General features: G+C 33.7%; 1 protein-coding gene across 5 annotated transcripts in view; it reads right to left on the bottom strand.

Annotated features, from left to right (window-relative positions):
* Positions 1-15,032, bottom strand: part of LOC102691657 (peroxidasin homolog) — an 89,212-nt gene that overhangs the window by 38,521 nt on the left and 35,659 nt on the right. For 4 of the 5 annotated variants that reach the window (XR_011191419.1, XM_015358114.2, XM_069197439.1 and 1 more), the window contains exons 3-5: positions 12,789-12,860; positions 6,718-6,789; positions 2,534-2,605 (exon numbers count right to left, since the gene is read on the bottom strand). Coding sequence is in view for 4 of the 5 variants with exons in the window: in XM_015358114.2 (XP_015213600.1) it covers positions 2,534-2,605; positions 6,718-6,789; positions 12,789-12,860 (216 nt within the window). In the remaining variant the exon portion in view is untranslated. The remainder of the gene's footprint in view (positions 1-2,533; positions 2,606-6,717; positions 6,790-12,788; positions 12,861-15,032) is intronic. The other variant, XM_015358124.2, reaches the window with a different exon arrangement.

Genomic DNA, 15,032 nt, shown 5'->3' with positions numbered 1-15,032 from the left:
GAATGGTTTTCTCATTTCCTCAGTCCCTTGGAGCACATTCAGTTCTTTAAGTTCCTTCTCCAGTGCATTATCCTTTTCATTCAGTATCTGGATTTTGTGGCAGTTACCACAGATGCAATCTGGCTGTTGGAGCCCTTCCAGGATGCAGTATACAAGCTGCAAATGACTGGTTTTTAAAAGCATGTTTTGAAGTTTTGTGAATGTATACTATACCTGATGTAGAGAATGTGTTTTTCAGGAGATGAGGAACAGCTGTGCTTTTCCTCTGCAGCTGTTTAAATACTGACAGCCTTACTGCCTGCAATTAACACCTCTTCTTGAGACAATGTGACCCTTCAACTACATTCTTACCATCATCGATGAGTGTGGCCTGTATTCACACATCCCCTACAGCTTTAAAACTCTTACAATGCAATTTAATTATTCCTTAATGGTCCATATTCCATAGTTTTTTAAGCTCCATTACTTCTGTTTTCCTCAGTTTCTGATCTAAACTGTATGGTATTCATTCCTTAATTTTTAGATTTAAATTAAATTTAGTCATTCTTTATACTTACCTAAGGATCCCTAAAGATCTCAAAAGTGATTTTCATAGAAAGGGGGGAAATCCACTTAATTGCTGGGCAGCACCCACCTAGCTGAAGCAAAGCAGCCATTGTGTGCCAGTAGTCTCAACATACAGCAGTTGAGGATGAAAAATGAGAAATTACTTTGCCAATTGAATTAACAGGTCACTTCAGGTCACACTATACAAACCCAAAGTAGAATTTACTCTTTTAAAACACACTTCTTTTTACTCTTTTGAAAGCTGCCATGAGATATTTAATAAACAAGTGTTTATTAAATATCCCAGGTTTAAAGCCTTATCTGAAAGACTACAACACCATTTCCCTGGCAAACATACCAGGACACTGATTTTGAAACTTCTGGTCTAGTGGGAAGAACATCATGCATTGGCCCAACACTTGCAGCAGCAAGAAGAATTTCCTTGGGGTTTTCTCATCCCAGTATGGACCAGGCCCAGCCTTATTCGGCTCCTGAGATCTGGCAGAATGAGGCTGTAACATGGCAACGATGCAACCACTGGCAATATTTACAAATGCCCAGAGATTTACACACTTGAAGAAGGCTCGTTGTTGTTCTTTCCTTTACCTTTCAGCATGGAAAGGCTCCTTTGCAGCCTACTCATACTGATGCAGCTCCCTATTTAATGTCTATACAGATTAATGTTAATGTTTCTTATTGCATTTCCATTTTCTGTAATAAAATGTCTAGTTTCTGTTTATATTTTCGTGCTTTGTGAAATTTAAAAGATTACAGTCTATGCATAATAGTATTACTATGCATAATCAATCTTACAGTAATGTAAGTCAGGACAGGAATGTCAGATGGGAGAGTTTATTGGTTCCTTTTCTGTTGTGGGTACTGATCTGCATCCCCGGAGAGCTGGTAGCCTCAAACACTTACATTTAGTTTTATAATTGGACTGTAGTAGTAAATCAAAGCTACTCTGAAGCTCAGCAATAGGGTTGGGTATTCTAAACATCCTGGCACATTAATGGTTACAATTTTAGATTTGTATGCTTTCAACAAATGGCAGACAGAAATTCAATTTGTGTTTTTATGTTTTCAGTTCAGCATTACATTAAAACAGATCTGCTATAGTTCTAATACCAGACCAAGATGTTCGCAGGGAATAGCCTTCCTACAGCAGTTGTCCGGCAGGAAAGAGGAGAAACTGAAAATGACTTTCAGTATAGAACTGTGAGAGAATAAGCTTACAAGTTATTTTGAGACATGTTTTTATAATGAGGTTTTACACTTGGATCTGTGAACTTATGAAACCACACCTGCAGAAGCAAATCATCCCTTTGGGAGCTAAAAGTAACTGCATTGTATTGAGGTTCACATTTTGGAAGTCCTTGGATTCTAGAAACTAGCCAGTGTAGGCCCATAATCACATTCATAGGAAATCTATTTTGTTCCAAATCCTAGCATCTGGTTCATTTATGGATGGTTACTGATTGAGCAAGTATTTAACTGTTTATTTTAACATGCTAGAGCAGGACAATAGTAGGTAGAAAAGTAGCTGAATAAAGTGTTCCAATTAGTCATAAAGAAGCTCTAATACTGCAGTTTATAACACAGTTAATCAGTAAGGAACAAATACATAAATAAGGATAGGGAATAGATTCCTAATTTATGAATATGTTGGCATATATTATTTGACAACCTTGCCATCTTTAAATAAGTTTGAAAATTCACACAAATGATATGAGTAATTAAAAAGGACTATTTTTAAAAATGCCAACAAATTTAGAAATATATCCCTCCACTCCCACAAACTCCTCGATTATGCTGTATTACTATGAACTGTCATTACTCAAAATTAAAACAAAATCTAATAAGCTTTTCCAATAATAAACTAGCCATTTTGAAAAATGCTGTTTTTTCTTAAAAGCTGGAGAATGAAATGTTAGTTCACCACAAAATGTAAGTGTGTGCCCAAACGTATAGAACATGAAATACTCACAGTCGTTCAAGCTTTGGAAGGTGAGTAAATGATTCTGGCTCCAAGGTTTCTATCTGGTTGAAGTGCAGGTACCTGTAAGAGACCAAGAGCATCAGGTCTCCAGATCCATGTGCAGTCTGAAAGCATAGTACATGTTTGTCTTTCTTATAGATTACAGAACTGCATTTTTTAGCTTAGTTTATTGAATGTAAATAGCCTGTTACAAAACTTTCAATCTGCAGCATCATGTAAATGACAGTAATTAATTTTCAAATGTGTACTAGCTGTTTTAGCTTAAAGCCATATAAGTTATTACTCTTGGCATCCTGTTTCCACTGACAGACTTTATTTTGGAAAAAAACCCATTTCTCCCAGCGATATGTAAAGGAAGAGAAATGTGGCTGTTAATTGTAAATTAAGCACAAAACTAGCCAAATCAATTATCTCCTGTGGCTTTAACAGAAAAATTCCAGAAAGTGTGGTTTTCATGCACGGAAAGAAATGACGATGAAGTAATCTTACTAGGAATCCCACGGTTGACATGAGACACTTGTTTAAAAATAGATGTTAGGTAAGCATAAAAAGGCTGAAATATAAATTCCATGTGATTGGTTAACTAACACTTTGCTTAAATGGTCCAACCTGTATTGTTTCTCAAATATCAGAGATAAAGGAGTAGGCTATTACTAGTGGTTAGTGTTTGGGTTGTTTTATTTCAGTTCTTATCAATTACAAAACAAAAAGTATTTTTTTAATAAATACTTTAAACCACACTAAAGTCAGAACACGGATATTCCCACAGTATGGCTCTAAAAAATATTTTTTTAAACTACAAATACATTACATAAAAAAGACACGAAAAGGAGAAAAAATGACTTGAGAAAACACTGAATCATATAACTTTTTAGTAGACAACATATAGTAAACAACACTTCTTCGACACCTTCTCAAAAAGATTTTGTTAAAAAAAATGTAGGTGTTCCAAATAAATGTTTACTAGATAATGCTATGCTGAGATACTAAGATTTGCGCACTAAAATTTCACTTATAAATCATCCTTTTTAAACAAAACATAATCATACACCGCAACACTTAGTGGTATGTAATTTAGGGTGCATGATAGATCTGTAAATACTATATATTAAAATGTAATATACTATACATTAAAGGAGATTTGTACAGTAGAACCTTCCTATCACTCACATTGTTGTGTCAATATTCAGACCACATGGGAATGCATTATATACTGTCAAAAAAACATAAAATGACAATATTAGATCAACTAGAATCTACTAAAAGGCACAGGGACTGTAATACGTTGAGATTTTTAAACCACAAGTGCCAAAACTGGAAATTTACAATTTAATAGTTTAATACATTATAACACTAATATAGTACTTGTAATAAGAATCTAACAACTACATACAATTTGGCATGTAGTTTACAGTCAAAATGTTCTAATTTCATAACATTCAGATAAAGAACTCAATTAATACATAGCAGTGGTATTCAATATTTTGAGTGCATTGGAACTGCTGATAATTTTTTGGAATGCAATAAATATGTAACTATACTACAGGTCCAAAATTGTTGACTATTGAGCTAGAAAAGTAACACATCCATTGTCCTAAAAGAAAAAACAACAATAATTTAGTCCCATTACTACATTTGTCATAGCACAAGTCAAAATGTTTAACAGTGCATTAAGAAAGATGGAGAATGAGACGAGACCATTTGGACCTTCTAACTTGTTTTGTCTTAGCAGCTAATTGATCTGTGGGTCTCATCCAGCCATTTCATGATGGTATGAGTATTAACATAAGGTATGGGTAGCTTGTTCTATACTCCAACAACCCTTTGTATAAAGAAGCCCCACCTGTCCTAAGAATCACTGAATGTTTTTTTATCAAAATAAAACTCCCCATTTAAGGAAAACCAAGAAAGCAATTCCATGCAGCTACACTACAGATGCTCTAAACTTGCAGGGAATCAAGAACATTAGACAGTAAGGAATTGGGAGACGAGTTGTGCTCTTAGCATTTCTCCTTATGTGTCAGAAAAGGAGGATGTTTTTAATCAATAAAGGGACATAGTGGATACTCTGATCAAAGATGAAGGACTCAGTTATTGAAACAATTCAGTTACTGCAACACAGCCCAAACTGTCAACATTCAACAACAACAGAAGTTGCTGATGCAGAACCTGATTAGTTACATCCAATAACATGGTTGCAGAACCAAAGCTTTCCTTAAGACACTGTCACTAAGAAAAACAACGGGGGAGTAATAGCACAAAATGCAGACTATATTTTTCAGAGAAGCAAAATATTTTCCCTCCTTGCACATTATTATTACATCAGTGACTGATAAGGATGTAAAATTAATATCTTGTCTGCCAAAATGTGAGTGGTCCTAAAATTAAAGACTAAGCCACAAAAATATATTTAGTGTTTCAAATAGCATGCTGTAAAACAAAATGTTGGGGTTTATTTTATTCACAAAACATAAATCTGTGGCTAGCAATTTAAAATTGGTTATTGTTATTCAGTTAGAACTTCTCTTGCTGTAAGATCTGATAAAAACAATATTGCAGTACATTTTCATATTAAAATGTTGTCATTTCCTGGTTGATCTGGTTGACACAGCACATGTAGACTTTTATTTACTCATTAATTTCCAGTTCATACAGTATCTACATGAGTGACTGTGCACAATCAATCTGTTCGAATTTGCAGATATTTAATTTAATTACCTTGACAGACTAAAACATGGTTGTTTAGTATTTTCTAGGTCATCACAACCATAAATATCACACTATGTCTTGAAGGACCAGTTTCTCTGCAAGATTCCATTCAATTCAGCCTTTAATGACTTAAATCAGTTAATCATTATACAAGTAACTACTTCTCCCAGTTCTTCAGATACAGAGATCAAGAATACCCACAAGACACACTCTACTTTCAGGATCAGGTTTGGACAGTCCTGATTTTTAAATTGTACAAGAGAAGTGTTCTTTATCAACAAGGGTAAACTAATTATACTACCTGTAACTGCTCATCAAGAGAAGAGTATCAATGACTGTTTATTGACTACATTATATGAAGTAGTTCAGGTGGGTAGCTGTGTCAGCATGCATAGGCTGCAAAGGAACAATAAGTTTATTCCATGCTGAAAAGAGAAGAAAGAACACACCAGGTGTGAACCTGAAGAAGGCTCCACGGCTGAAATAGCTGTGTTTTCTTTCTTCTCTTTTCAGCATGGAATAAACCTATTACTTGTTCCTCTATATTACAGTTTATGTCCTTAATATAAAAACCACAACTCAATCTTTGTTACCCATTACCTACCACTAACAGAATGTTGTAACTTTAAATAAAGAAATTACTTCTGATGTGCAAATTCAACCATAAAAACTGAATACTAGTTTAAAAAGTTATATATTGATCTTAGACATGCTAAACTTAAGAGTAAATTGATTCTATATTGCTATGGTGCTTAAATGAATAGTATTCAGTATGGTACTTTGCTGTTAATTGGAATGAAATTTTAAAAAGCATATTCTATCAGAACCCAAACATTTCAGAGATGTACCATACTGTAAAACAAAATAATTATGCAAATCTTTAAGAAACCACATCATCTACAGATGAATAAATTGCAGAATGTTCGATGTTAACTTCAATGAAGCTAAGTTTTCCAGAAACCCAAATTAATGCACAATTTGTTTCACAGAATATTAAGAGCAAGGCTACATATTTGCTTTTTTATACAAAACAATGTAGTTAATTTGCAGTTCCAATGAAATGCATGCAATACTGTAACAAAATCGAGAGTACACAATTACAATTGAAAAGGGTAAATTAAACATTTAAGTTAGAACATTACTCTTTAAGTTTAAATATCAATCAATGATAGCAAATAGATAGTATAGAATATTGAACAGGGAGAAGAGAGAACAATTGTCAAGTGGAGAATATTTATTAAAAATGCTTGAAATGCTTACATGTAGGTAACTGCTTGAATGTCTTTTAAAGTGCCTGAGATGCACTCAAATCCTTAGGCTAATATCTTCTATGCAGGACATGCAAGTAATATTCATGTTTACATACAGGGTTGCATACAAGTCATGCAGAACTCCAACATGGAGAGATAACAAGTCACGCAGAGGGAAGGAAAGGATTAGAGGAGTCAGGAGAAGTCACTTACAGTTGTTCTAGAGAGACAAGTCCCTTAAATGCTTGTCTGTCAATTGATTGGATTTCATTCTTGTACAAATAGCTGAAACAAGAAATAATCAGTAATATTAGTAAACACACAGGAGGTCAATTTGGAGGGATATTGTATTACTTTAGGAACACAGTGGTTTAAACAAATTCAGGGGTTACACATCTTTTAATGTTCTTGAAATAAAACTGCACCATTTGTTAAAGTGTTTTATCGTTTCTATTGTTTCCCATGTGGGGCATTCAATTAAACTGGAAAGAAGAGGTTTGATGTTCAGAGAAAATATAAATTTGCAGATTCAATTTGTCTAATTGATACTGCAGTTCATATAACAGAAGTTGTTCATTTTTGCAAAAAAATACATGGGAAACTTTTTATGCATCCCATTTCCATATTTATCCAAATAGTAAGGCACACAAATGGTACTTTAAACCAAATGCCAGACAAACATGGATCCAAAGTTCAAAATGAAGTTGTCAAAATTCAAGCCATATTTTTCAGAAATGTACTTCATCATAAAAAGCCTAAATTAACAGCAAAGATAATCTAAAGAGAGACGACACCAATTTTTTTAAAGGTGCACAAACAAGACTTTGTTTACTGAAAGTAGAAAAAGTGTACTTAAAAGAAATCTAAAATGAAATCTAAAAAGAATCTAGTGTAATCTAAAACTTAACTTATCAGATAGTCCTTGCTGAAAGTTTACAATATCAATTGTCGTTTAAAAATTATATGTATCGACTTATTCATTCCAACTATTTTATTTCTTGCTCTTGGCAATAAAAGGCTAAAATTCCACTATACAATTAAATAACATTATAGCATGGATACTTCCAGCTCAGAATTTAACTTAGTTAAGAAAGGTTTTTCCCTTTGAATGGTTTTATGAATATTAGTCCCTTACTCAAGAACAAGTCAATAATAACCAACTAACAACATTTACTATTTGGGATTGCACTATTGTTTGCACTGTTATGAGTACTTTAAATGCACACTAATGAACTTCAGCCGCTGGTACAAAACGCTGAACATCTTAGCTAATAATCACAGTCAAGCATACATCTTTTTTACAGCCCTAAGACAATAAAGCTTTGTTGTTTCACAAAAGACCAAGAACCTTAGGACAGGCTTGATAGTCAGGAATATTCTGAGCTGTAGATATTGACTGTTCTTTTGTTTCTCTTTAAACTGGCTGTCTGGCTCAATTCTACCCCCCTCCCCCAAATCCACCACCCCTCTTGTTTAAGATCGGGTCACTTTATACTTCCCATTGGGATACTGATCTGTGGGAAGTGAGAGAACAGAATATTAATAAGTCATTTCCTTGGCACTTGTGAGGTCGTAAAGTGTCAAGACATGAGGAAATCTCTTTTACATCCCATTAAAACAGATTGATCTGTCCCTTTGACCCAGGCTTTTACAGCCTTTAACGCGTTTCTAACAAAAGGGCTTTTTAGAAATTCAGTCAGCAATTCCATTGCACACATCACACATAAGGTGGCCAGAGCTGTTGGACATGACGTTTCCTTCAATCCCACCAGTTTTTAAGATTATCTTCCACAAAAAATATATATATGTTCCTTACACATTAGTTACCTACATCATTTTCAGCGTCTTATAAATTCCAATTATTGCACACTGAAGGGTTTTATATGACACTCAATAAGTTAGACTCTATACAGGTAGCAAGACAGGATGTCTGATTGGGCTTGTGACAAACAAACAGAAAAATCAGGTGAAAAAAATATTTGGGTTTTAATATACTCCATTCAAACACATTACTATGATGTTTCACATACTGTAGTTATTTAGCCATTAGGAATTTTCACTTTTAAAACTAAACCTGCAAAATGAAAAAAAAAATGTTTTGCCCATGCCAGGGTGTGTAACGAGTAAACAAAATGTCATATTTTACTGTTTTAAAGTTAAATATGATACAGAGTCTAGAATAAGACAAGGAACAAATCCTCTAGGAATACAAAGTGGGCATCCACAACATCAAGACAATAAAGGAACGAAAACAGCTGACAGTAGCTCCCAAATTTTAGGATGTAACTTTATCATAAAACTCTGAGGAACTTTTTTTATGATTGCAAAAACAATCAAAATTGATCCTTGTTATGCATCAAAACAAGGACAATAACTTTAAGGAGCTATGAAATGCAAATAAAAACTAGACCTAAATGAGAGAAACGGTTTAATATTTTCTGCCTTTGTAACACAGATCTCTATGGAAAGCAACAACACTGATGACAAAGAACAGGACCAGAACAAAGGCCAAAAAGAGCAATGCACAAACTAAACATTTCAGACACACTTAGATAAACTCAGACAGAACTCATACACCACAGCTGAGAGGAGCTGGTTTACACACAGCTCATGAGTCATAAGAAAGAAACTGCAAAGCCTCAAAATGAACCTTTTTTTAGCAACATCAATGAGTCGCACAGCAAATGCTTCCTTTGTTTCACAATGTTGTTTGTAGCTATTGTGCAGTTTACTTCCTACAATGATTTCTGAACAGAAATCACAGGTGCAAACCGTGCATACTGTGGTCTATAATGTTGACTAAAATGAGATACAAGGTTTAATTTTTTTGCTTATTTCTGTTATTCTGCAGTACAGCATGTAGACCACAAACATCCAAGTACTACTCCATTCAGGAGTCTGCAAGTCCATGCCTACTGAAGGAGGCAATTAAGGTGGAAGAGATTCCATTTAACAGCTAAGAAGAGCATAAGGACACAAGAAATGCTGCAAATGAGAGGAGACTACCTGGTCAATCGCTTGGCTGCTGAGAATCCCATCCAGTTATTTGACAAACTAGCTGGGGAGCTTGTTGCAGACTCCCACACTACTTTTTTTAAAAAAAGTATCCCAGGTTCTCAGTTTCAAGATGTGCTTCCCAATAATTTTCATTTGTGTCCTCTAGATTGTGTAGATGACCACATGACCACCTGAGGATCTGGTTAAATATAAACTGACATTTAATCTACATAACATGATTAATATAATTAATTAATTACATGGATCACTTAAACCATTATTGATATCAGTACCTGTTTGAAACATTGCACATCCCTCAAGGTCAGATTTATGTTTACAAATCTTCTAAAATACAGTATATGAAGCATTTAACTCCATTCATTACCTAATCAAACTGGCTACTCTGAACTCCTCTTATCCAATGAAGAGCATTAATTCAGAATTATACAGCATACTGAATTGTGTATTGATTGTGTTTGGGTTAAAAATAAATAAGTTAAAATATGCTACATCAATTAATTTAGTTTGAACATAGACATGTCTGCATCATCAAGATATCCAGATTTATACAGAAACTAATGTAAACATATTCACATTTATACAGAAACGATTTAATGTAATGAAAACATTTTTGATGTAGACTATTTTGAGGCTCATACATATTCAGTCAACACATGCTAAAATGAAGTATTTTAGCTGACACCATGCAAGAAATGTCTTGTTGTTTGATCAGATTGTTCATAAGCTACATCATTTGAACCTGGGTTATGTTTTGGACTCAGATGACATGTTTGTGTTGTGTAATGGACAGCTCTTTTGTAAAGTAATTAAACTTTGTATTCACCAGCCATTTATTAATTATAACCCTAAAATAACATTGTGAAGGTATGGAAATATCCAGTCTTTTTGAGATGCTAGATGGTAGCCATAACCTGCAACTATAAAAATTAATATGTTTCAATCTATAAATTGTGTTACATTAATATATGAATAAAACATAAGAACATTAGAAACATTATGACATAAAATTATTTAGCATTATGAACTGTATATATTGACACTAAGAAACCTTTTCTATGTTTAAGAGGTGAGAGCATGTTGTGTCAGTGTGTGAGTCACAAAATAGCAAAATGTTAATTCCATGCTGAAAAATAGAAAAGAAAAGCACATACAGCAAAAACAAGCCATCATTTGTGAAGGCAGCCCCACAACCAAAATGTTTTTTTTCTTTACTGTTTTCAGTCAGGAATTAACCTCTACTTGTTCCTTTAAATGGGTGAGTTCAATAACATGGAAATAGAAGCTCGGTATAATTTGTAATATTGGTCATTAAAACACATTGTTCATTAATTCATATTTTTATACCTGTGCAAAGTCACAAAAAATGTGATTTTATATGTAAATATCAATCAAAAGAATAGTGGCAAGGATGGTATAAAAATATGAACCTACAGTATAAACTGTACTACTGTGTGCTTTATTAATGGAGTTACAGTACATCCTAATGTACCCTTCAAAGAAATTTAAATACAAAGCACTTCTATTTATGGCAGCATGCTTAAGTCAGATGTCAAAGTTCCAACAACACAAGTATCATTTCACCCAGCCAACATGAGCCACATCCCAAGCATAATTGGAACATTTCTGTTTTTTTACCTTAACTGCATAAATTATTCAATCACTGCTCCTATAGCTTATTGATATAGAACAGCAATTAAAAACATAAGAGAATAAAAAGTGATGTAATGAGTTATATATACTAGGGATTTATGGGACGAATTTTACTGAAATACAATGGACAAAAGAAGAATCAGCGTATACGGTAGTGTCAAGCATTAGAAAAATAAAGAGAACGGGGACATTTTCTCCTATCAATGTCATTGAAATACTCCCCCCTGTTTGCAATAACACCTGTATATACTAAAGGCATCGTCACAGACATTTAATAGTCCAATACCATCTGTTAGTGCTCTATCCAGTTGGGTTATGGTTTATCATTCCTTCATTCCATCCAGTTTAATATTTAAGTTTATTTCTGCAGTGTGTACAGTCATTAAAATGTCAAAAACGCAAGATTTGAGCCAAATGTCTCCTTCCGCACTGAATGACAAAGATGAATGAAATGACACTTTCCACGCCAGGTGGTCGAGTAGTGAAATTACAGGAGCATCAGAAACTTCTAATTTCAAGCCCCAGATCTGCCAAAAAGTGTAAGACATGTAGTAGACTGTAGGTGACTGTGCAGTAACAACTGCACACACTAGTCTCTGGAACCCTTTTGAAAAAAAAACTGGCAGACAAATTATGATACTGTTCCTCCTGACTGTGCATTATTAATCCAACCCTGAAGATTTATTTTAACAGCTACTGTACAGTATGTTCTACTGCAGGCACCCTACTCCCACCAATCTACCAAACAGCTCTCACAGTTTTATCTTGAGTTAATTAACATCACGGTGTGCGCCCACAACATTCTTCTAGACTGTGCTTTTGACTAGGCATCTTGACGTTTTTCTGCAAGTTCTCATACCACAGCTCTTCATATCATAACAGTTTTGATAAAGTGTCTACGCTGTTTCCTCTGATGGGATAAGATATGTTGGAGAACTGATTGTTAGTTAAAAATAAGGGGTAACATACCTTTTCAAAACAATTTCCAATGCACTACCACATGCTGTAAGTTAAGTCAAGGTTTGTTTGCAAGTTAACATAAAAGTCCACATCATATAATACACTAATAACCTTAAGGAAAATTAGCCGTTGGTAAAGGCTTGATTTTAAAAACAACAATGACCCTAAATACACTGCCAGAACAACTAAATTGTTCTAACTAAATAAAACTAAAAAACATCCTCATAATCTGGTTTCAGCTTGCAGATATTAATGTAACCTCTGGATTCTACTACTAAAATATTGAATGATAAGCTTGACAGAATGGAGAAAGAGGAGCCCCACCAACCTACAGTACAGTATGCTCCAGAGGACCAATAAAAATGAAATGGCAAAAACATGTAACTGAAGGTGAGTGACAGAATGTCCTGAGTATATGCAATGTGAAAGATGTGCAGTAAAATAAAAATAAAGATCTTCTGGTACATTTTCTTCAGAGAAATCAGATCAGTTATCCTGTAAATGTACAATTTATGTTGTTTCTTCCTTTCTGAATTTCACTTTAGTAGGATTACAGAGGTACAATATATGCATAAAAAGAATTTAAAGAATGTCAATGTATGGCTTGCATTTCACTTTAAACAGAAAAGAAAAACAATTTAGTCCTGCACACTCACAGATATTTAAGGTTTTCCAGATCTTCAAATGCAGCTCTTGGAATTCTTCTTATATGATTATTATTCAACAGCCTATAAAACAAGGAGAAATGAATCAGCAAAACACTTTCACAAGCTCTGTAAAGCTCTTAAAATCCTTCACAATATTTTCATATTAAATGACTGTCAGAACAAGGAAAATAGGAAAGAATGCATATTGTAAAACACAAACGCAGATTACAATCTAAGTTATTATTATGTCTCAGTAAAATAACATGCCATTATCCATCATAAGAGGAAATAAAATAAAACACTACCATGTAAGATAATGTTTTTCCTGGAAAACAAAATATGACAAACATGAGCAAAGAGACAGGAAATGACAAAACGTTGCCAGTGTTGCCAGTGACTTATCCTGGATTTTTTATACTATTTTAGCATTTACCAGCAAAAGGAAAGAACTTCTTTTAATATTAAAAAAGGGATTAACATATGCTGCTCTGAAGTGCTAGTTTTAAAAATGCACACCAAAGTTGTGTGAAACCAAGAGTGTTGCTGTCATTCTGTATGATGCAAAGATTGTTATCAATGGAGTGACTTATTTTAAGTAGTCAGGAGCATTAGCTGGTATATTGGGAAAATCAAATAATTGTGTAAAGAAATGAGAACTAGAGGCAGATATAATGCACTGTAGGTTAACTAATAGGCATTTTATTTTAAAAATGTTTAAGATAAACAATCATCAAAAATTCAAAACATGAATTAATAATAAAGACAAGTCTACTTATGACACCATTAAATACATAAAATATACCTCAATTGCTATAAAAATCACCTTAGTCACCAACAACCAACAAAAGGTTATAATGATCGTGAACAGTGGCAATAACATCATACAAGTCAAGATTTAAAAAAAAAGCTAACAAAATGCTGTGGTGAATTCAGGTTAGGAGGTAGAGATGTGATGAGGCCAGACCTAGCATGAACAAATAAGGTGTGGTGAGATTAACTAAAACTTTCTTGTTAATTAGGATAAAAACACTGCCAAAAATAGATACATCTTCTAGAAACACTTGAGCATTAAAGCTTGAAATATAAAACAATACTGAGCATTACAGGCAACATAAATACATGTGTATACATGTACTATTTCTGAAATAGTATACTTACAATAGCTCAGAATTTACAAAATGTTATTTAAATGGGAAAATAAAAAAACAATGTACTCCTATAATACTTCTAAAATACTACTTTGTAGAGTGTCTGTGTGTATTTTAAAAGTATAAACAATTTACATACAGTCCTTTGCCTTGATTAACAATCACTCTCTGTTCATATCACAAAGGGGGAAAAAATGCAGCAAACTTCCAGTAAAATATTTTGTTATGCTTGGACTTGCCTGAAAACATGTTTTTAGACAGCATGGTGCAGACAGTCATTAGAAGGTCAAACATCTGTCATGGCTGTTTTGTACTGTATCAGTCTAATTATGATTCTGTATAATAACTTCGGAAGAAATGGAGAAAAATACACCTTCATTCTGAAAAAACAGATAAAGAATTTTACATGTTCAAGGTACTTTTTTCAGTGACATTTCTATTAAAAATAAAATGTTTGCCACATGAAAAGGGTATGATACTGAACTAAATACAAGAAACAAAATAGTGTCATACAGAAGGACTTTTCAAGGAGATTCAAGTATGGTTCCAAGCAATCAATATTTTTATCATTTGTAGTAAGGTGCGAACACAACACCATTACATGCAAACCAAATGGAAAACACTAAATAAAAATATAAGACTCTCTTAAGAAGCTGAGGAACAAATCGTAAAGCTGGAAATGCAAGAAAAATGCAAGAGGTTACATTCTGAGATTCAATCAATACAAAATGTTAAAACAGTATCAACACTAAATAGTGTTGATTTTCTCTAAAGGAGAAATGGACAGGTGACACATAAAATTAATGAGCTCGGTGTGTGTATGGAGGCTCTTCTCTGTAGTTTTATCCATGATTTTCTAACTTGGCTTGTCTCTGGCCTCTAGTAAACACAAAGCCACTACCCAGTGTACTTGATATTTGGTTGTTGTGTTAATAACAGTCTATAATTTAAGATGCAAACAGCATATATTCCATGAGTTATAACAATTTCCCTTTAATTTTGCCATGAGAGACACTGCAAAAGTGCTTCTGATTAAGCCCTCGATGCAGACAACATTACTCTAGAGTGGATGTCCAGAGTATGCCAGCCTTACATAACTACTTGA

This window comes from Lepisosteus oculatus, chromosome 2 (assembly GCF_040954835.1).
Source record: "Lepisosteus oculatus isolate fLepOcu1 chromosome 2, fLepOcu1.hap2, whole genome shotgun sequence".
Taxonomy (NCBI): Eukaryota; Metazoa; Chordata; class Actinopteri; order Semionotiformes; family Lepisosteidae; genus Lepisosteus; species Lepisosteus oculatus.
The sequence above is the reverse complement of the archived record's forward strand: the minus strand, read 5'-3'. Positions and strand labels throughout refer to the sequence as shown.